Here is a 23,203-nt window from a genome sequence, read left to right as displayed (position 1 = left end):
AATAATAATAATAATAATAATAATAATAATAATAATAATGTTTTGATATATACTGAGATTTCAGAATGGTCAGTTTAGGGGGAGAAAGACCACAGTTGGAAGGCATATCAGAATCACATCTTTTTTTTTTTCTCCTTCAAGTTACATGAAACTTACCTCCCTCATTCCAATTACCACCTTCCTTTTAGGGATAGCATCTCTCCCACCTGCTTTCCCTTTGTTTTAAGAATCACCATGATTGGGGGTCCCTTATGCTGAACAGAGTGTGTCATATTCTCTGAGTGAATGGTGAGTTGGGCAGAAAGGATAGAAACTCTGCCCCATAACAGCACCTTGGTCATGGTAACACAGCAGGAACCAACAAGAAAGCTTTCAATAATGCATTCCGTCCTTTTCCTCTCTCGAGGAGTGTATGTTGAGGAATATTCAGGAATAGTTGGTGTCATCCACTGGTGGATTTCTCCCTGGAAATGCACTGAAGGATTTTTGTCTTGGATTAGAGACTGCGGTTCTCCTGGTTTCAGTTTCTCATTCAGAAAAGATTGACTGCAGTCATGACATTCTCTTGATGTCCTGGGCCTCACCCTAACCCATTGGTGGGTAGTTCAGGGTGATGATTAAGAGCTCAAACTCTGAAGCCAGCCTGTCTGGGTTTCAACTCTTATTCTTCCACTTCCTACCAGAATGTCCTTGGACAGATGTCTTAGTCACTCTACCTTGATTTCCTTGTCTGTGAAATGGGGGCAATAGTAGTACCCACCCAATAGGATTGTTTTGAGAATTAAATAAGGTGATATTTGTAAAGAACATAGCACAGTATCTGGCACAAAGCAAGTGCTTTAGAAATGTTATGTATCACTCTGGTACCACTGCTGCCTCCTGCTGCTGAATCAGAATCTCAGTGGATGGGACTAGGAATGTGCAGCTTTCACTAGCATCCCAACTGATTCTTAAACACGATGAACATTGATGATGCCTGAGCTAGCTGATCTTTAGGATCTCATTCATCTTTAACTCTCTTTGATTCTGGAATGTAGAGTTTTGTCTTATCCTTTAAGTTTGGCAGCCGTGCCTTCTTAGGAACCACAGAGTGACCCCTTCCAGCTTTGTTTTACTTCTCCACTACCTCTGGGTCACTCTTGAAACAGAGGCAAGGCCAACTGCCATGCTAACCACTTTTGTAACTTCGAAGTGCAATCTGTGAATCTTTTTTCTACTATTAGGTCTCCAAATACTGGTGAGTCAGCTTTGGTGTCATACTAAGAGATGCAAGTCAGATTACATACTATTCTGGAAATTCTCCCAGGAATAGTTTTCTGTGGAATACAGAAATTTGTATTAAAAATTAAAATGAGGAAGTACCCATTCTTCTAGGAGCTATGCACAAGTAGAATGTTTAGTGGTTATGTCAACAGTAGCACCTGTTTTGAAAACTTGTACTTGCTTTCTGATTCCATCCAGCCCAGCAATGCCTTCTGCTAGCCTTGCTGAAGATAGGAGTTGACACAGGTTAACTCTACCAGAAATCATGGAAAGCCTCCCTTAATGAACTCTCCAATGACACCATTATAAACCTTGATACTTTTAGTTAATGTCTGGGAGGAAAGTCAGACACTGTCAGAAAAACAATAAATCTGTCAGTCTTTACAATGAGGTTTCCAAAATGCTTAAAAAGATAAGGGCCTTTGTTACATGCTATTTTTTTAGTTGACAGATAACATAGTATGCTTTATCATGTACAACATGATTTTGAAGTCTATATACATTGTGGAATGCTTAAATCTAGCTAATTAACAATTGCATTACCTCACATAGTTATTACTTTTATGGTCACAGCACATAACAGCCACTGTTTACATTTTTCAAGAATATATTGTCAGCTGGGCATTTGACTCATGCCTATAATCCCGGCACTTTGGGAGGCCAAGGCAGGGGGATGGCTTCAGCCCAGAAGTTTGAGACCAGCCTGGGCAACATGGCGAAACCACATCTCTACAAAAAAATACAAAAATTAATGTATAGAGTTAGGAACACTTCTACACTGTTGGTGGGAGTGTAAATTAGTTCAACCATTGTGGAAGACAGTGTGGCAATTCCTCAAGCACCTAGAACTAGAAATACCATTTGACCCAGCTATCCCATTATCCCATTACTGGGTATATACCCAAAGGATTATAAATCATGGTACTATAAAGACACATGCACACATATGTTTATTGTGGCACTATTCACAATAGCAAAGACTTGGAACCAACCCAAATGCCCATCAATAATAGACTGGATTAAGAAAATGTGGCACATATACACCGTGGAATACTATGCAGCCATAAAAAAGGATGAGTTCATGTCCTTTCCAAGGACATGGATAAAGCTGAAAACCATCATTCTCAGCAAACTATCACAAGGACAGAAAACCAAATACAGCATGTTCTCACTCATAGGTGGGAATCAAACAATGAGAACACTTGGAGACAGGGCAGGGAACATCACACATCAAGGCCTGTTGTGGGGAGGGATAGCATTAGGAGAAATACCTAATGTAAATGACGAGTTGATGGGTGCAGCAAACCAACATGGCACATGTATACCTATGTAAGAAACCTTCACATTGTGCACGTATACCCTAGAACTTAAAGTATAACTTAAAAAAAATACAAAAGTTAGCAGGGCATGGTGGTGTGTGCCTGTAAGGCCAGCTGCTTGGTTACTGAGACTGGATAATTGCTTGAGTCTAGGAGGTAAATGTTACAGTGAGCCGAGATTGTACCACTGCTCTGTAGCCGGCAGAGTAAGACCCTGTCTCAAAATAAAAAAAAATATTGTCACTAAATATAATCATCTTGCTATACAATAGAGCTCCTGAAATTTACTCCTCCAACTTAACTATAACTGTGGATGAACCCACAAGATATTATGTTAAATAAACCAGGCACAGAAAGACAAATACCATGATTACACTCACATGTGGAATCGAAAAAAGTTGATCTCACGGAAGTAGAGAGTAAGATGATGATTGCTGGAGACTGGGGTGCTTAGAAGGGAGGGGTGATGGGGAGATGATAGGAAACATACCAGTATTTTTAACTATTTAAATATTAGGATTTATTATTTCAGTTCACAACAAACCTAGCCTGAAGTTAATTTTTTGTAGTATACTTTTTGATAAACATTTTGGCCAAGCTGCTAGAAAATTAATGACAAGATAACTATACTTTGGGTAATGTTATTATTAACATCAAATAAAACTTGATGGTAACCTGACTTTGATAGGTCACAAGTGAGGGCTCTATGATCATTTCCCATTTCTGAGATTTAAAATACTTATTTCGGTATAGAGTTTGGTTCACAGTGTAGACTTTCTGGCTTAGAATAATAAGTTGTATCCCCCTTCTCTCTGAATGAGGAATTTCTATATCAACTTTTTAGTAATCTCCAGAAGCCCACACCCTTTATCTTGTAATTCTGTAATACTTGTAATGACCCAAGTAAAGCCTCTTAAATAAGTCCTTGTTTTGCTAATACCATTACTGTATTAAATGCTTTTACTGTATTCTCCCAAAAATTATAGCAGAGAGAATTAGATGAGTCCCCAGAGAAAAGATGGGCTTTCCATTACATCTGAAGGGGATGTTAATTTAGTCTTGGTGCTTCTACATGACTCATTCTGATGATAAATTATTTAAGAAATTTCCTATAAAAATCTTCCAGTCATTTTATGTAAGTATTTTGTAGGCACAGAAAACCTTTTAAAACAAGATATGGTGGACATCTTCGAATGCTGGTCTGGATTTACCATTCAGGAGGGATAAGGCCACACCATGCAGTGTTGGACAAATAAAAATTTGTCTGTCCAACCACCGCATAGCACGTTGTTATAACATATCCTGGGTGTTATTTTTTAGAAGTTAGATCATGCATTTTATTCACATATTGGTATCTGTTAGTGCTTATAAACATGAGAAATTGAACCATGTCACACTCTTAAGAGTATGGAACAATTGTATTAAATTCCTGGAAAGAAAATAATATAGTTTCCTTTTGTAGAGATTTCTCCAAGATTAAACAGAAACTAACCAATAATGAAATCCAGCATTCCAAGGATAGTATTCTCATTTAGAAAGAAGACTTTCAATCAGAGTGTTAAAAAAAAAAAAATCAGTGAAGCCTGCTTCTGACAAATAGGGATGAGGTTAAATCACTTAGTCTAGGAACTGTTCTACATGGTTTTACTATTTAACAGGAAGGGGAGAAAAGGCAAGTTTGATTTATTGAAATGGCTATGGAACCCAAAGAAAAATTTTACAGCTTGAGCAAATAAATGGTTAGAACTGTAGAGAATCAGAAAGATTCTCTGAAGATAGATTACCTTTGAAATTGATTGGTAGACTATTTAATATTTAGGTTAAATACTTGTCTGCTTTGGTAACATTTTCCTATGGTGTGTGCTATTTCCATGAATGCCAGGCAGACTGTATAGGAGCCATGTATGGATTTAATGACTTCTCTCACTAGAGTAGTTAGGACTTGTTTCCCTTCTTTCTGATGGATAACCTTTAGTGAGGTTATTAACTGATACAGCTGGCTGAGTCTTCAAAGGCTGCTGAGTGGAGGAATTATGGCTGATGGCTGACCGTCTGCCTCTGTAAGCATGTGGGAGATGTGAGTATCCTATCTGGGGAGGGCAGGCTGGCTTTGGTGATAAGGAAGGAGATGATGTTGGGCCCTGAGAGAGCATTTGATGAATATTCTATTACTGGGTATCTTTTATGTGCATTTTAGATAATAGAAGTGAATATTGGTAGAGTGCTTTATACTTTTTAAAGGAGAAATGACAGGGGCTGATCATGTAACATTTTTTATGCATCAGACACATGATACTAAGGTCACACGGCTAGTGAAATGACCAGAGCAGTATTTAGCCTAAGGTTAAACCTGTGCTCTGAAGTGGTGGGTTACCTTGCCTGCTAAGTCTATCCTGAGAGGCCTGTGGGTGCTAGTCACTGCTATTCTTCTTGTATAGATCATGGATCAGAAAAGGCAAGTCACAGGCTAAGGAGGGGTAAAACTAGGAGTGGCTCAGAGTCCTGTGTGTTTTCTGTGTCCTCCCATGATAATGATATTCCCTCACTAGTCCTGTGAGCTAAATTCACATATGAAGACAGAATCTGGGTGTCTTTTCCACTAAGTTAGCTAATCGGTCTGGTGGTGTGTGTGTGTGAAAGAGAGGGAGAGAGAGTTGGGAAAAAGGAAGGAGAGTGTAATTTACCATTGGTGTTTTGTTTTTTTTTTTTTTTTTTTTTTTTTTGAGACGGAGTTTTGTTCTTGTTGCCCAGGCTGGAGTACAATGGTGCAATCTCAGCTGACCGCAACTTCCGCCTTCCGGGTTCAAGTAATTCTTCTGCCTCAGCCTCCCGAGTAGCTGGGATTACAGGCATGCACTACCACGCCCAGCTAATTTTTTGTATTTTTAGTAGAGATAGGGGGTTCCACCATGCTGGTCAGGCTGGTCTCAAACTCCCGACCTCAGGTGATCCACCCACTTCTCAAAGTGTTGGGATTACAGGCGTGAGCCACCGCACCTGACCGGAGTATTTTTATATAATAAAAGCCTAGTAAACATCTACAGAAAATACACAGATGAGTGAATCGTGGACAAAGAGTTTACTATTTGTATGGCTAGTAGTCCTAAGCTTCAGGGTGTCCAATTAGAGTTCTGGTATTACAAAGTGGAAGGGAGTGTGCTTTTAAATTATGTATCAGTACTGCCATCAGTGCTTGGTTTGGGAGCTAGAAACATGACAAAGGAATAAAGGCTATGTTTGAGTCCCCTCTCAGTAATGTTTTAATGGCAGAGTCTTACACTTGGGAAGTTTCTTCAGCTGGTTAGTTTTGATGTTCTTAACTCGGGGCATTTGGTCTTCTAGAGTTCCTTTTAGAAAGAATGTGATCATTAGTGAAGTTTGAGAGTGAAATGGCTAATTTGTCTTGCTTCTTATAACAAGGAGAAATATCTTCTTAGCCTGAAGCCGTTGAGACACTTCAGAAGATTTGTAGCAATCTCTGGAGTTAAGGAAAAATCCAATGTTTGATGAAAAATGTTTAACTCCTGAATGTGTCGTTGTTGAAGGTTGATCTAAGAAGTCTGCAAACATATTGTTTGTGCAGTGAATGCAGGGAAGTGTTTAAAATATGTGATTCTGTTAAGTAAATGGTTCTCAAACAGCCTTCCCTCTTCCTGCTCATAAGGTTGAGTGATGAGAATCTTTTACTACTTTGCAAACAGATTAATATAATTCTTACTAAGTTTTCCTCCCATCTTTCTTTACCCTTTGATATGACTGCCTTTGGCAGATGGTAAAATATATGAAAAGTAATGAACAAACATTGAAAGCCTAGAGATGTGATTTTCCTTTAAATAGTTTATGCATTATTTTGAGATGGAGATTTTCATATTATCTATTAATATCTTTTAAAGCACCACCATTTCCAAGTGTTAACTATATTTGAGAATCACCATACTAAGTGTCTTTAAACTTTTCTCACATACTCTTATTTAAGCAAGTATAAATGCAGAGGCCCTCATCACTTACTCTGGATGTTCTATAGTTCCAAATAGAGTGGGAAGGTTCTCTGATTTTTTAATCATTTATGCAGCAAATATTTGATTGTATTCTATCTGTCAGGTGCTGTGCTGGGCACAGAAGATCCTGTGGTGAAGAAAACAAAACCAAAAAACACAGTCTGTGTTGGGAGGCTAGTGATAGCGTCAGAAATCAATTAAATACATAAATACACTAGTCCCCCCTTATCCACAGTTTCACTTTCCTTGGTTTCCATTACACATTGTAATGTCTCCTAAACTCTTGACTCAGGCATGACTTGAAAATTTCACTAGTTACTAAGCGAAAATTGGTGATATACTTATCCCTCTGGTGCCTAGCAGAGCATCTGGCACATGGCTCACTAATTGCTCGTTAGTTTAGTTATTGACTAATGGAGAGACAGAAACACATGTGGTAGTTTTAATGGCCCACCAGGATAAACAACAAACTAAATTGAGATAATAGATAATCTGTGAGTTCAAGAATGAGAAAGATCAACATGGGTTTGTATTTTAGAATTGAAATAACTTCCTACATCATCAAATTCTTTTCATAAGTAAATTGAAGTTGGAATGGTTCAGTTACTTGGCTGGGCTTAAACAGTCATTGGTAGCAGAATTGCCTTTTCAAACATTTATATTTTTCCGGAAAGGCTTTGCAGCAGGGCTGAGAGTTTATATGGTTTGTGGATGTATAGTTTTTGATAGGTAGAGAAGACAGCATTCCAGATCTAGGGCTTTGAGTTAACTGCAAGGTCAATGTGAGTAATATGGATTCTGAAGATAATGAGGAACCTTTCATAGTCAAATGTGTCTGCAAAGGTGTGAGAATGGCATGGTGTGACTGTTCAATGGAATAATCAATGAACTCTGTTGTTTTTTGACTGTTTGCTTTTTCTTTTTTTCAAAATATCTTGTAGCAGAATGGTAAGAGTGCAGCTTCTGGAGCTAGAATGCCTGGTAGCCTTGAAAAGTTTATCTGTGCCTCAATTTTCTGATCTGTAAAATGTGAATAATATTGTGCATATCCTCGTATTTCTGATTCCTTAAGAAGGTCCTCATATTTACTACTGTGAATTGTAGCTCTGTAGCTTAAAAGAATAATTTTGTAAATTATTACACATCAATTATCCACCTCGATATATTTCAGGTCTTAACCCTCAGCCATGATTCCACAGTCTAAGGAAAACACCCACTTTTTAGCTGAGCCGATGTTTCTGTTCCATCCTGCTGGGTAGAGTTCATATGATTTGATTATTCCAGAAGAGCTCTGTAATGATTAAGTGTTTCAGATGTAGAGAATCAAGTTGGCTCTAGCCCTTTAACAACCCTATCTTGAGGGCCTTGCGTGGTCAGGTCTATAAGTATCAACAATAAAACTGTCAAAAGTTCTGTGTTTATATGGGCAGAGACAAGTTGAGATGAGGCTCTCACTCTGCAGAGAGTCTGAGAGGGAAAGAGAAGAGGAAGGAGTGGGGGTGTTATCTGGAGTGTACCAATGAAATTTGACTTCTTAAAAACCCAGCTGTGAGATTAAGTCAAAATATGCTTGTTACAGGTTAAACTTGAAAAAATAAGTCATTGAACTTTTAAATTTGTTGCTTTTTTGACCTTATTTTTTATTGGCTTATTAAGCAAATATATTTTTGTTACCAACATTGCATAAAACTATATAGGATTAAAAACAAAACATTCAAACGCAAGGGTTTATAATTTAGTAGGAAAGCAATAAAGAGGCAGCCAATTACCACAATTCAAGGTAGCTGTGTATGTTTAATCCGAAGAAAAGTTCAGGAGGTGCATTCAGGAGGCAGAAGCATGTTTAGCAGGGCAGAACATCCTTTCAAGGAGGGGATACTATATGAGTTGGACTTTGAAAGGTAGGTGGGATTCAGATAATTATGTTGGGAGAGAGGGCATTCTTGGTAGAGAAAAAAAGTCCTGGAGATGGAAACTGGGATTAGTGAGGGATAGTGGACGATGAGCCTGAAAGGGAGGTTGAAGAGGTTCTAGAGGGCCTGCTCTCTGTAAGCAGGCGAGTGATCCAGCCAGAGCTGGACGTTAAACATGGAAGGTGAGGAGAGGGAGTATGTTTGCAGGATGATTCGGTAATCAGCAGAACCAAGTCATTTCATCATGAAATATCTTATTGGAATAGGCTGAGCCAGAGGTACCAGGACTTAATCCAGGTAGGTGGCAGTAGGAAGGGGCCACCTGGGCCAAATGCAGAAGGTGTGGCTGAGTGCACTGACCTGATTTGCAGAGAGAATGAGGAGCAGCTGGTGACTGGCAGTGACATGCGCAGTGAATAGGTGGGAAAGGGAAAGCCCAAGCTGCCGGCAAGACTCACAGCCAGACTTTCTGGTTGAGTGATGGTCTTAAGGGGCTAATATAAGAGAGAGACTGAGTTCATATTGTACAGGTCTCAATATTTATATTTAAATTTTGACGTGTATGTGTGCATGTGTGTGTATAATATTTTAAAAGACAAATTTAAAGAAATGCTAGTAGTTTAACATTATGAGCATTCCAAAAGAGAAAAAGTTAATTGTAAATCCCATCATGTTGACTGATTTTTGTATACTGATTTCTCATCGCATCTACTTAGGTGTTTATAGTTATATTCATTGTGTGTATAGGATTTTTTTTTTCTTTTCTCTTCTGTTTTCCTTTTCTTTTCTTTTTTTCTGCAGGGTTTCACTGTCACCCAGGCTGGAGTGCAGTGATATAATTACAGCTCACTGCAGCCTTGACCTTCAGGTCTCAGGTTATCCTCCCACCACAGCCTCCTGGGTGCACCAATATGCTCAACTAATTTTTGTATTTTTTTGTAGAGACAGGGTTTTCCATGTTTCCCAGGCTGGTCTCGAACTCCTGTGTTCAAACAGTCTATCTGCTTTGGCCTCCTGAAGTGCTAAGATGATAGGTGTGAGCCGCCACAGCCAACCTGTTTCTTGCTTTGTACTTTAAATCATAAGCATTTTCTACATGGCTATATATATGTGTTTGTGTGTGTATATATATATGCCTTTAAGTACAGTTTTAATGTTAGCATAATTAAGAATTGTATTTTTTATTTTATTTTCTATTATTTCCATTTTATTTATTGTCAATACAGAATACTTCATGTATGTTCTGGATTAAAGAGAAATCTGTAGGCTGCCCTAAGCAACTATCTGTAATTTATATCTTTATTTCTATGAGAAAATGCATCCTGCATTCTACTGAAATTTTAGGCTAGAGTCTATTTCTAAAACATGAACTACTTGTACAATGAAACAAAAAAATAACTCTTTTCCACTCAACCTTTGGGTGCAGGTTCTAATACACTCGCTTGTCTTCGTGTCTAATATACTTACTGGAAGGGCATCAACTCAGCCCTTCCACAGTAATTTCGTTTTCTTTTTCCTGTCTTAATCACATGTTATCATCCAGCAGTAATCAACACGTTACTGACCAATCCAGTTTGTTCTTCATAAGGGTTGGAATTAGTAGATCTCATCTTGACCAACTAAATTGCCTTGCCATATAAACACAGCTGAATCTTCTAGAATTCATTTGAAATAGTAAAGCAAGTTCATATTCTAAAATAAATATGGTTGGGACTATGCCTCATGTATCGGAAACCACCCCAAAATGTGGTAGGCAATTCAGGCTGGGCTCAGCTGTCCTGTTCTTTTGCTGATCCCAGCTGTGCTTGCTTATATATCTTTGGTCAGTTGGTGGCTTGACTGGGGCTGGCAGACTTACAATTGCTGCATCAGGTCTTTCATTTTCTAGTGTGGCAGGTTATCTACGTGGTGGCAGTGGCAGGGAAAATTGAGGAACTCAGAGGCCCAAGTGTTTTGGGGGTTTGTTTGTTTGCTTGCTGATGTCCCATTGGTCATTTCAAGCTAATGGTCACTCCATACCTCATATTTAAAAGGTAGAGAAATAGATTCTGTTTCTTGATGGGGATATCTACAGGGGTAATTAAGAATTTTAGAACAAGAAATATTCAGCTGTTTACCATGTTAGAGCCTTATTGAGGTTGATGTGATTTTCATGGAATTGCACAAAAGAATTATTTGGTCTAATATGTCAATATTTATTTGTGATGTTTAGAAACTGAAATTAAGGATTACAACCTGGGGAAAACGACTCTAGAAAGAGATTTGTGAGGCCTCTCGTTAGAGAGGAAAAAGGAAAAATAATTTCTTGTTCATTCAGTATAAGACTTGGCCAGGGGAGAAAGTTTAGAAGGGAGAAGAAAATATAAATAATAAACAGATTATTTGTTCAAGTGAATTAGCTAAATTAATTATAACTAATATTTACATATTTTTTATGAATATCACTGGTACAGTATTTCCTAGAATTCGGTGCTAAGGGCATATCTGATGAATATCAGTAACTTATTTCTAGTGGCAATCAATAAAGGCCAGAAAAGAACCCGTGACATGACCGTAAACCAATGAGGAATTGGAAAGATTTTCCACCTTGAGTATTTAGGAGCTCTAGCAAAATCTGTTGACTAAAAAATCTCTCAGAATAGCTGTTTACCAGAAATTTGGCAAGTTGAGCCAGAAAGTGATTTGGTTGATAACCTGCTAATAGTGGTAGACGTTTTATGAAATAAAATAACTTGATGCATTTTCTTAGGGTCAAAAATAAAGATCGAGGTTGTAGCCCAGCTACTTGTTGTGACCTGCAATCCACAGTCTCTGAAGCAAAGTAAAGGATCAGTGGCTCATCCTAGTTCTTCTCTGGAAGTCCTAGATTCTAGCTCTCAGCCTTTTGGAATTGGAACAGTGTTGTAGAGCAGGGGCTTCCAATCTTTTAGCTTCCCTAAGCCACATCTGAAGAAGAATTGTCTCAGGCCACACATAAAATACACTAACATGACACATAGCTGATGAGCTTAAAAAAAAAATTGCAAAACAATCTCAATGTTTTGAGAAAGTTTATGAATTTGTGTTGGGCCACATTCAAAGCTGTCCTGGGCCACATGTGCCCTATGGGCCACAGGGTTGGACAAGCTTGTTGGTAGAAGTTCTGAGTTATGTGTATAAGGCATGTGGGATAGAAATGAATGAAATTGTAGTTCTCAGGTGGGGGCAATTTTGTCCTCAGGGGACATTTAGCAATGCCTGGAGACATCTTCACTTGTCACAACTGGCATTGGGAAGGAGGAGCTGGGGGAATGGAGGTATTGCCACTGCCATCTATTGGGTGGAAGCCAAGGATGCTGCTAAATATCCTACAATGAGCAGGACAGTCCCCCCGACAAAAGGAATTATTTTGTCTAACATGCGAATAGTGCCAAGATTGAAAAACCTTGATCAAAGAAAAAAGGTTTGTCTTTGTCATCAACATTTTATTTTTTAAAAAAATTTCAATAGCTTTAGGGGTACAAGTGGCTGTTGGTTGCATAGACAACTTGTGTAGTGGTAAAGTGTGAGATTTTGGTGAACATGTCACTTGGGTGGTGTACCTTGTGCCTGATACATAGTTCTTTATCCCTCATCCTCCTCCCTCCCCCATTCTAAGTCTCCAGTGTCTATTATACCACTCTGTGACATCCATAATTTAAACTGAAGTAAGGAAATGTCCTCTGAAAATTCTTTGTTTACTCTGTGACTCCATCCCTCCCTCACTCCAAAGATAAACATTCTGCCATTTTGCGAACTTCAGAAGAGTAAGTCTGCTTTGTTGTTTGTGCCTGAACCATGCGGGAAAAAAAATCTCTGTTGACATTTCATGGTCGGGGTACACTTTCAGCAATGAACACTCCATTTGGCTGCACGTGCGGAAGGTGGCACACTCTTCCCCCCGTAGGAGGGCGTTTGGTGTCTCAATATTCCTGTGCTTGTCACTGAATTTTCTATTCTTGCTGCTGAATTTGACAGAGTAAAAAAAAGAACTGGAATGTTTCTAAAGAGAATGAATTATGCAATGATTTTTAACTTTATGAAGTTTAAAGCCAATCTACATGAGAGGCTAGAAGGAAATGTGTGTTAAGTAACAAAGCTAAATTCTCAGCCAGAGCCAGAGGCGGGCTTTGAAATGCGCCTGGCATTAAGGTTTTCTTCGTACACCAAGAGAGAAAAAATGCAAGGCCTTCTGTGGGCTGTACTTTTTGGAGCCCTAACTAGCTTATTTTGTTTGGTTTGATTTATAAATAACATCTGATATTTTGAAAAATGAAACCACAGTTCCCCCCAAGAAGGAGTTGTGTGTTAATTAAGATAATTTTAACAGTTTAAGAAAAGGAAAATAATTTCTTGTTCATTCAGTATGCCCTCATGCCCACTATATGGCATACGGGTAGATTGACTCACCAAAATCAGCTCCCATTTTGATGGTACCCTTTTCTTTTCCCCTAGGTTTGATTTATTATATGTGTTATAACATGTGAAATTTAGAGTTCCATGAGAGGATGAATACAGCATTACACCTTGTGTATTATGTGTTAGACCCTGACATGCCTTCCCAGAGGACACTGCATTTTCCCATTCAGAATGTTCATTTCAGCTTATTGTAATTTTTTATTTTATGACCACCTTCATACCAGATGTTAGCTCTGTAAGATAAGAGATTATCTTATTTGTTCACTGCTGTGTATCCAATACCTACACTGGATGTGGCCTCTAGCAACACCTCAACAGATATTTGTTGAGTGAATGAATGAGAGCCTGAGTAATCCAGCACACGGGTAGATGTAGTATGGCCATGGAGCTGTTCTCTCATCACTTCAGGAATCACTTCTTCACCCCGGAATCCCCTGGAAATGGTCCTGCAGAGGGCTCTGTTGGAACCTTGACAGAAATGAGCTCTTCAACTCATAAATCCTGTACAAGTTACCATTTATGATGGTGAGTGCAGAAGGTAGATGGGTTCTCAGCAGAGCATAATGGGAAATATCAGAAATGTCTCATGGGAGATGCTTTCTGCTTATACTAGAGATGATTTTCTCCCCATCCAAGCGAGGTCCTGCCAGATTAGTGTAATTTGGTAATCCTGAATGAGGGATTACAAAATTATAATTTCCCTAACTAGATCACCTGAAACTCCAGTATTACCTTACTTGGTTACAAAAACTGCCTTTCACCAGTCAGGCCACCTGGATCTGACATTCAGATGCCCAGAACAGTTTTCTTCCATACCACCAGGGCTGTTTTACTACATTGTCTACACATTGTACAATCTTGAATAGGCACATAGATGCACAGTTCTACTGAAACTGTGAGGATGACCATTCATCTGGACATTTTATAGACGATATTAAGCATGGGCCAAGGCCCAGCTGCTCCTGGCACCTCCCAGGGCCCAGCAAGGTGCTATAAACATAGCAGGCATCAACAAAGGTAGACCTTATTGCTAAGAAGCTGAGAAATCCAATGATGTGTGCATGTGCGTGTGTGTGTATGTGTGTAAGATACAGATTTAAGTCGTGTATCTAAACTGTTCCAAATAAGTGCTATAGGGATAAGCGTTTTGAGTTGTCTGCCCATTCTGTAGCATTAAGTATTTTATATTATGCAATTTGAAGGAATTATATTTCTGTTCTCCAAAGCATGTTACTTCATTAATATATAATATAAAGCTTTGTAAAATATGTGGGAATGGTGGGGTATGAGAGATGTCAGCCAGGTGGACTAGGACAGTAGGGGTTGGTGGGAGGGCAATGGTAGGATGGTACCCAGGTTTCAAACACGGATGACCATTGCCTTCCACTCTCCCTGCATCTTTTTTCCAAATGTGCAACAGTCAATTCATTGCCACTGGAACAACTAGGATCTGTCTTCGACATCGTCTGTATCATATTAAGTGCCTGTTTTATCTCTCTGACTTCCAATTTGCCCTAGTTTATCTCCTTTTAGTTATAATTTATTGGCCTGACCAGTCCTAATATGTATGAAACACTTAACATAAGGCATTTAAATTGACATCCAGTCAAGTTCCAGCTGATCTTTCTAGCATCATCCCTGGCCTCTGCTTTCACACTTCCATGCCTTGCTCATGACACTTCCTTCGCTTGGTGCGTCTTTCCCTCCCTTTTCTCTCCAGTATTGGTGGTTTGTTCACATGTCCTCTCACCTGCAAAGTCTGTCTTCTCCAAAGTTATTGTGTCTTCTAGCCTTCCAAATTATTATATACCTCCCAATTGCAAAAGCACTTATCACAGCCAGCCTTGAAGAACAGTTTCAGGCATTCATTTCTCCAATAGATGGTGAGGCTTTTTTTGATGTCAAAGACTGTGCTTCCTTTATATTGTAATCCCACAGCAATTAGAACCTTAGTGAATAATGACTGGAATTGAATAGTAGCCTAAAAGGGAGGACAGAAGGAAGAAAGTGGAGCTGGATCAGAAAAATGAGAACTTGTGGCATTGATAAGACATGGAGTGAAAAACAAAGGTTTTATGCTTTTCAATGTGGATTATCTGATATTTCTAATTTTTTTTTTACTTGAAATAAGCCTAATCATCTATGTCGGAGTAGCTACCATGAACTATATCAAATGAGACTTGTGTAGCTTCTGTGAGAAGACAGTCTTAAAGATCTTCTCATCTGCACTATTTCTTTAAACATTCATTTAATTTATTTGTTCCTGTAAATATCCTTGGGAGGTGGGATGGGAATTTTAAAGGTAAAGGGCTAGGGGACATAGACAAAGTCACACAGCAATTAAACACCAAGTCACATGCATGATCATGTCTCATTTGTGGCCCTGACATCATAGCCTCTGTTCTGCCCTGATCATGGCCGCTGGGCAGGGTGTGCCTGACAGAGAAACTCCCGATTATGACCAGGACATGTCCTTGGGAGAGGATTAATTCAGGATATTCTTAAAAGAGCACATCTGCGATTCTGTACTTGTCATCATTATCCGTCCACATCCGTCCCTCTCTCATCTTAATGTGACCACATTTTCTAGATTCTTTTTTTTTCTCTTTTTTATTTTTTATTATACTTTAAGTTCTAGGGTACATGTGCACAACGTGCAGGTTTGTTACATATGTATACTTGTGCCATGTTGGTGTGCTGCACTCATTAACTGGTCATTTACATTAGGTACATCTCCTAATTAGGTATATCTCCATTTACATTAGCTATCCCTCCCCACAATAGGACCTGGTGTGTGATGCTCCCCTATTTTCTAGATTCTTATCATTTGTGCCCAAATCTTGCAATAAATCAGCTTTGCTTTCTCCTTTCAAGTCTAATTCTAATTTCTTTTCCTAAACCCAGGGTTTCTGTACACATTTTAAATTGAGGGATTGCTTCTTGCACATAGTAGCTATTCAGTTATCAAGTTTTTAAATAAAGTGATCTGGGACTTTTATTAGCCATTGAATGATATTTCCATTTTCATGGAAAGCTTTGCCCCTGTTTTCCCTCTTTTCCTTGTGGCTCATTTATGGAGGCAGTTTCTGCAAGCTGGTATAGATTGCAAGACGCTGCCCATCACTCAGGTTCCTGCTGTTCCATGGTAATTTAGTCAATATGCTTTAATGACCCTGTGAAGGATATATTTTTAATAAAATTGCCCTCAATATTTAGCTGCTTCTGTTTTCCATGGGGCCAGCATGCTCAGGATGTTAATCTAAACTTGTTGCCCTCTCATTATGCAATGGAAGTCAGATGATTTCAATTTGTTATTGCCCTAAATTTTCTACCCCTAGTCTGTGTTTTAATCCAGCGAATTAATACATGCTAAGCATTGGGAGCATCAACAGTTTTGATAAGTCATTTTCATCTGCTGCATCATCCTGCCTAGACACTCTGCCCTTACTATATCTTGTGAGTCCCAGGAGGGCGTGGATACCATCAGCCCTGTAATTAAAATCTGCTGTGCTTTTCATGCAACAAACTGCATGAGCTTAAGGAACTGGCTCCGTTAATGTGCTTTACCTTCCTTTCATTATTTCCTGTTTTCAGTACCCACCCCCCCACCGCCCATATAGCTCAGTGAGTCTTTGACTATTGTTGGCCAGACATTAGGTGTGGAAAGCCTTCCTTCCAACATCTTGTGAACATGGTCAGCATTGGCTGGGGGCCTGGGTGCAGGTATCCTCAGCTTCTGTGGACTGTTGCAGAGAGGCCTCCCTCTACATATGCTGGGCTTCCCTGAAACACAGGAAGTCAAGCTTCCTGCATTTCCCTGAGAATCTTGATTACCAATACTGCTAACTCAACACCCTCACGAAGACCTCACCATGGGAACTGCTCCTGCTTCCAGCTGCTGCTGCCGAAAAGCAGCTCTTACAGAAAACTGGGTCAAGTTTTGAACGCTTCTTCCTAAACCTACCTTTGTGTACCTTGTATGAATGCATAGAGCCGCAGAAGGCAGAAAGTCAGTCGTCAGTCCTATAAGCAATGTTAATAATTAACCAGTGCAGACAAATGTTTGCCATCATTATTTTCATATTGTAAAGTGGTACCAGTCTTTATTGTCAATACTTAAAAAATCAAGATCCCAGCTGGACCAAGTGGCCTCTGCTGGCCACCACCACCTCAGACTCCCCACCCCCCACCATGAAACATGGCACTAAAGATAAAAAACCTCAAAGTAAGAAAGCATCATGTGACAGTGTCTTGAGGGCCTTTCAGAGGCTCCACGGATGGCATAGTCTAATGAGAAGATTGCAAATAAGCAAACAAGTCATTTATGAGACTGATGTCTGCTCTGAAGTAAATGAAACAAGGAGATGTGACAGCAAGTATTTTAGAGAGGGGGATCTGGGAACGTCTCTCTGAGGGGGGCGACATCTAAGTTGAGACTGGAAAGAAGCCAATCAAGCCACGTGGTAAAACAAGTAGAGGAGGAGCTGAGAACAGGGCTTTTCAGCCATGTGACCACCACTATGTACTTATAGGGGCCTGGAAGACGTAGCCTCCCTCCAAGCCCAGGGTAGGTCCTGGTGACCCTGCTGTCCTCAGCTTCATCACTCCCTGCCTACCAAATCCCAACTCCCAAAGATTGTCATGAAACAAAAGAAAGCCATTTCCTATGAGGCCAAGGGGCAGTTGCTCCCCAATCCCTTTTTCTCAATCGCCTTGGCACTGAGACAATTTTTTTTTTTTTTTATTTTTTTTTATTTTTGAGATGGAGTCTCACTCTGTCACCCAGGCTGGAGTGCAACAGTGTGATCTCGGCTCACTGCAACATCTGCCTCCCGGGTTCAAGTGATTCTCATGCCTCAGTCTCCCGAATAGCTGGAATTACAGGTGCCCACCACCACGCCCGGCTAATTGTGTGTGTGTGTGTGTGTGTGTGTGTGTGTGTATTTAGTAGAGATGGGGTTTTGCCACGTTGCTCAGGCTGGTCTCAAACTCCTGACCTCAAGTGATCTGCCCACCTAGTTTTGCAAAGTGCTGGGATTACAGTTGTGAGCCACTGTGCCCAGGCGACCGAGCCGATTTTTATCTGGTGTTGATTCTTGGATTAAGTCCCTTTAAGAATCAAAAGCCTGAGGAGCACCCCTGCAATTAATACCACCCTTGTGACTAAATATGGCAAAAAAAAAAAAAAAATATTTTCCCCCCCTTTAATTGCATACATACTTGCTTTCTGTGAAGGAGCAACTATTCCTAGGACTGGCCTAGCTGACAGCTAAGACTGAGAGATGGAGAGAGGTTTCTTGTCACATCTGACAATTGCAGTTTCCTGTGTTAAGTAAATTTGCTAGGCTTCCATGCTCCTTCATGAATTGAACAGATGAGAAAAATGTTCAGAAGACTGCCCCTGGCAGGCCAAGCTGTAGGCAGGGCATGGCTGTGGGGTTTGAGATAAAGGAGCAGACACCAGCACTCTTGTGTCTGTCTTCTGCAGCAAGAAAAGTCAGAGCTAAGTGAAGAGGGAGAGAGTAGCCTCTTACCCACAAATTGAGAAGCAATTTTTAAAATGCCACAGGCTTTTATTGATCTGTTCCCTAAAGGCTGTACAAGTAGAAAGTGAAGTTTTTAGTGGTCCTGAAAGATCTTGCAAATGTCATCGACCCATTGTCTATGTATCTTGGAAAATAAGGGGAGTAAGTAAACCCCATGCAGCATTCTGGAGGAAATTGCAAGAAGGAAGAGGAAAATGCCATAAAAGAATTTCTAATTCCATGTGGATTTGGGAAGGGGATAGGAATAGAAAATGACACTGACCTTTGAGTCCCAGAAGAGGTGGAGATGGCTTTGCCTAGTGAGTGGGCACATGGAGTCAGATTACTTACGTTCAACAACTTGCTACCTGTATGACCTTAGGTAACATATTTAATCATGGAATTTTGGTTTTCTCACCAGTAAAATGGGGGCAATAATAATAATAACACTTATTTAGAAGATCAACCTAGATAATTCATGTGAAGTGCCTAGCATTAAGCCTGGCATTTTTAAAATGACTGCTACTAAACGACTCTTTTGTGGTTTTTGCTGTTACTGGACACACCTCCTGGAGCTGTTGAAAGACGCTGTTTCTGGCCAGTCTTGCAAGTCCTTTCCACAGGGAGAGATTAGCAGCCTTTATATTTTAAAGGATGGTCTCTACTTTATTAGGCAATGTGTGGCCACTAATGAGAAAGCAGTGGGTGGGATATAAAGAAACATTAGATAAAGCAAATAGCAAAGGAATCATAAAAACAGGGCTACACAAATGGCATATGAAACAACAGTGAATTTTCATACTGTTAACCCCTTGTCTCTTCTTTCATCTCTCACCTTGTTGAAGGTTTTACTGTGCATCACCTACACACCGACATTTGATCTGAATGGGAGTGCTGTGCTGAAGATCGCGGAAGTGAGTACTGCTTGTGTCTGTGCCTCCTGTTCACAGCTGCTTTATCTCTAACTGAGATAAATATTGGGTTGGAACTAAGCCCCAGCACTGGAGTGAACCCTTCTCTGATTACTACCAGGGGAATTTCCGCTAAGGAATTGATCTGTGGGAAGCATGCTGTGTGGTGCGCCATCCTTAGTTGTAGTGCCCTGTGTCTCAGAGCCCTGCATGCTTACGTTTGCTTCACTTGAGACCTTAACCATGTAAATAACAGTACTGGTTCCCCTTACCCTGCTCTACCCAGGCGTATTGCTTTCTTGGTCTAATTTACCTACGATTAATTGAAAAGCATTTGATTTAAAAAAATAGTTTTTAAGAAACCACGTAGGAGATTTAGAGAGATGTTTATAGATTAAATCCCCTCCCCATCTTCAAAACCCTGAAGAATGCCTTTTGTAATGATCATTGAAAAGCCTTCTCTTTTCAATCTGTATTGCAGCCCGGAGTAATGTGTGCCTTCCAGCACTCCCAAGAATATGTTATGTCCAACATAAAACTTGGCTTCTTGAATGCCTGGCATATGCCTTTGGGTTTTGGAAACATTATCATTTCAAAGCTGAACTTTAATATGCTTAGAATAATTTCCCTTCCATTCCTTGAAAAGAATATCTACATGATTTGTATGTTCTGATAAGAGTATACATTCAAACCACAAAGAGGAATGACTTTCTGAGTTCTCAAATGATGGAGAAAAAGGCTAATTATCAGCACTCATGGAGAGTACTTATATTAGCAGATACATGTGTTTTTTATGGTATCATGTGGTATTAAAGAGTGAAAATTAAGAGAAAATTATTTTGAGCATGTAGAAAATTTTATTTGACTGTCAGAAAGCAGCAGCCAATCAGCTGACCTCTCATTACAATACAAGTCACTTTAAAAATATGTGTTGATATAGATGGAAAGAACACTTTCCTTTAACACATTTATATGGATACTCTGTGTTTGTTTTATTGGCATTTGTTTTTAATTGAATTTTAAGAGAGCCCTGTGAGCTCTTTCATTATTTGCAGGTTCACTTTCCAAAAGACAGTGTTGTTTCTGAAAGTAGCAAGAAGCAGGATTGGTGTGTAAGAGGCTTGTTAGCCCTTTGCCATGTGAAGGAAGAGAGGGGAGGTGTCAAGCCACTGCCTCTGCTGATGGAACTAGGGGGAAGGGGAGACAAGGAGCAGAGGGTCTTGAGGAAGAGAGGGCTGCCAGGGATTGAGGTTGTTGATACTAACAACCTCACGAGAACCAGTTTTTGAATGAGAGTCAGAATGATTGAAAATGTAATTCCTGAATAATAGGCATACACCACCAAGTTCGGCACGAGTGAAGGGTGTTCACTGAGAGTATCTGGAAGCCAAATAAAAAGACTCAGCAGGCCTGTCAGATAGGATGCAACATGGAAACACTGTGGCCTCTTCCAAAACCAGGAAAGGAAAAACAACAACAGATCGTAGCCAAAGAACAATATAATGATGACAAAGGCATTTGAGCTTGGTGGGAGAGAAAAACAGGCTCCGAAGTCGTACTGCTTAGATGTGAACCCGGCTCTACTCTGCCCAGTGGTGTTGCCTCGGATGCCTGTCCTGGCCTCTTGTTTGCTTTCTGTGATGAAATGATAAGTGATAACGAGCTCATAGTGTAGTTGTGCTAATTAGAGAATAAAAATACAATCCATATAAAAAGCTTTTAGTGCAAGTCCAGCCACATGGTAAATGTGAAATGTTTGCCATTGCTGTGTTTGAAATAGGGAAGCAATTTATAAAAGCATCTTAAACCATTTAAATCTCCTGTGGAAATGTTAAGAAGGAATCTAGATATTCTCTTCATGCTTACTTTTGTGTACACTGACTATTATTCATGAATAGTGTTTACCCTGAAACCTGCTGATCAGGAAGTGGGATGTGTACTTAAGTATGAAAAATGAGGCTATTTCCCCAAGGTTCTGAAGCTATAAAAGGATCATTAAGCTCTCAAAATGTAAATAAGAGGGCAGCCTTCATTTGTGTATCTAAATTTAACTTGCTTAATTAAACTGCAATAATGAAAGGTTTTTAGAACAGCATCCTCTGTGACAGAGGATGCATAAGAAAGATTACCAAATATAAAAATGGACAATTATGAAATATCCAACAAGTACTTTCTGTTCAATTTTATGAAATTGTTACTAAAACTCCATATGGATGCATAGCCCTTCTCTTCATTTATTGAAAGCTGAGCCCAAGATTTCTGCTAATATTATGCCCAGAGTAGCAGAGTAGCAGATATGTTGAGTTTTCCAAGGAAAGTTACCTTCATATAGGAAAAAGCTGTAACAGCAGAAATTGCCAAAGTCTTGGAGTAAAAGAAAAGGTGGGGCTGGGCGTAGCGGCTCACGCCTGTAATCCCAGCACTTTGGGAGGCCGAGGCGGGTGGATCACCTGAGGTTGGGAGTTCGAGACCAGCCTAACCAACATGGAGAAACCCCATCTCTACTAAAAATACAAATTAGCCAGGCGTGGTGGCACATGTCTGTAATCCCAGCTACTTGGGAGGCTGAGGCAGGAGAACTGGTTAAACCTGGGAGGTGGAGGCTGCGGTGAACCTGTCCCGTTGGAGAGATTTTTATACCTGCTAAAGGCTTCTCTGTGGGATTTCTCAAAAGCAGAAAACCTAGTTCATAAATGTGTGTTTGCTGGTTTGATCTTATTGACTCATGGAAACTTCCAGTCTTTGAATCTGTATCATGCTGTCAGGGTCAGCAAAATCTGTCTCAAAGGCCATTTTTTTTTCCTCTAAGATTCATACAAGGGTATGAAAAACACCTTTTTTATTGTTATTCCTTCCATCCACCCAGCCCTCTATTCTAATATACTGGTTAATTTTTTATTATTATTATACTTTAAGTTCTAGGGTACATGTGCACAACGTGCAGGTTTGTTACATATGTATACGTGTGCCATGTTGGTGTGCTGCACCCATTAACTCGTCATTTACATTAGGTATTTCTCCTAATGCTATCCCTCTCCCCTCCCTCCACCCCACAACAGGCCCCAGTGTGTGATGGTCCCCTTCCTGTGTCCAAGTGTTCTCATTGTTCAATTCCCACCTATGAGTGAGAACATGTGGTGTTTGGTTTTCTGTTCTCGTGATAGTTTGCTGAGAATAATGGTTTCCAACTGCATCCATGTCCCTGCAAAGGACGTGAACTCATCCTTTTTTATGGCTGCATAGTATTCCTTGGTGTATATGTGCCACATTTTCTTAATCCAGTCTGTCACTGATGGACATTTGGGTTGGTTTCAAGTCTTGCTATTTTGAATAGTGCCACAATAAACATACGTGTGCGTGTGTCTTTATAGCAGCATGATTTATAATCCTTTGGGATATACCCAGTAATGGGATGGCTGGGTCAAATGGTATTTCTAGTTCTAGATCCTTGAGGAATCGACATACTGTCTTCCACAATGGTTGAACTAGTTTACAGTCACATCAACAGTGTAAAAGTGTTCCTATTTCTCCACATCCTCTCCAGCACCTATTGTTTCCTGACTTTTTAATGATCACCATTCTAACTGGTGTGAGATGGTATCTCCTTGTGGTTTTGATTTGCATTTCTCTGATGACCAGTGATGATGAGCATTTTTTCATGTGTCTGTTGGCTGCATAAATTCTTCTTTTGAGAAGTGTCTGTTCATATCCTTTGCCCACTTTTTGATGGGGTTGTTTGTTTTTTTCTTGTAAATTTGTTTGAGTTCTTTGTAGGTTCTGGATATTAGCCCTTTGTCAGATGAGTAGATTGCAAAAATTTTCTCCCATTCTGTGGTT

The 23,203-nt window shown here is 39.8% G+C and overlaps 2 protein-coding genes across 3 annotated transcripts in view; one reads left to right on the top strand and one right to left on the bottom strand.

Moving 5' to 3' along the window:
• Nucleotides 1-23,203, top strand: part of ARFGEF3 (ARFGEF family member 3) — a 189,846-nt gene that overhangs the window by 52,770 nt on the left and 113,873 nt on the right. For both annotated transcript variants that reach the window (XM_017848989.1, XM_017848991.1), the window contains one exon: nucleotides 19,301-19,369. In XM_017848989.1, coding sequence (XP_017704478.1) covers nucleotides 19,301-19,369 — 69 coding nt within the window. The remainder of the gene's footprint in view (nucleotides 1-19,300; nucleotides 19,370-23,203) is intronic.
• Nucleotides 7,292-7,663, bottom strand: PBOV1 (prostate and breast cancer overexpressed 1; the record flags this gene model as incomplete). The annotated part of the gene is given in 3 exon segments (XM_017848992.1): nucleotides 7,292-7,336; nucleotides 7,338-7,579; nucleotides 7,582-7,663. Coding segments are annotated over 3 exon segments (369 nt in total), but the record flags the coding sequence as incomplete, so codon positions are not given.

Source organism: Rhinopithecus bieti, unplaced genomic scaffold, assembly GCF_001698545.2.
Source record: "Rhinopithecus bieti isolate Rb0 unplaced genomic scaffold, ASM169854v2 scaffold_31173, whole genome shotgun sequence".
NCBI lineage: Eukaryota > Metazoa > Chordata > Mammalia > Primates > Cercopithecidae > Rhinopithecus > Rhinopithecus bieti.
This window is presented reverse-complemented; position numbering and strand designations above follow the sequence as displayed.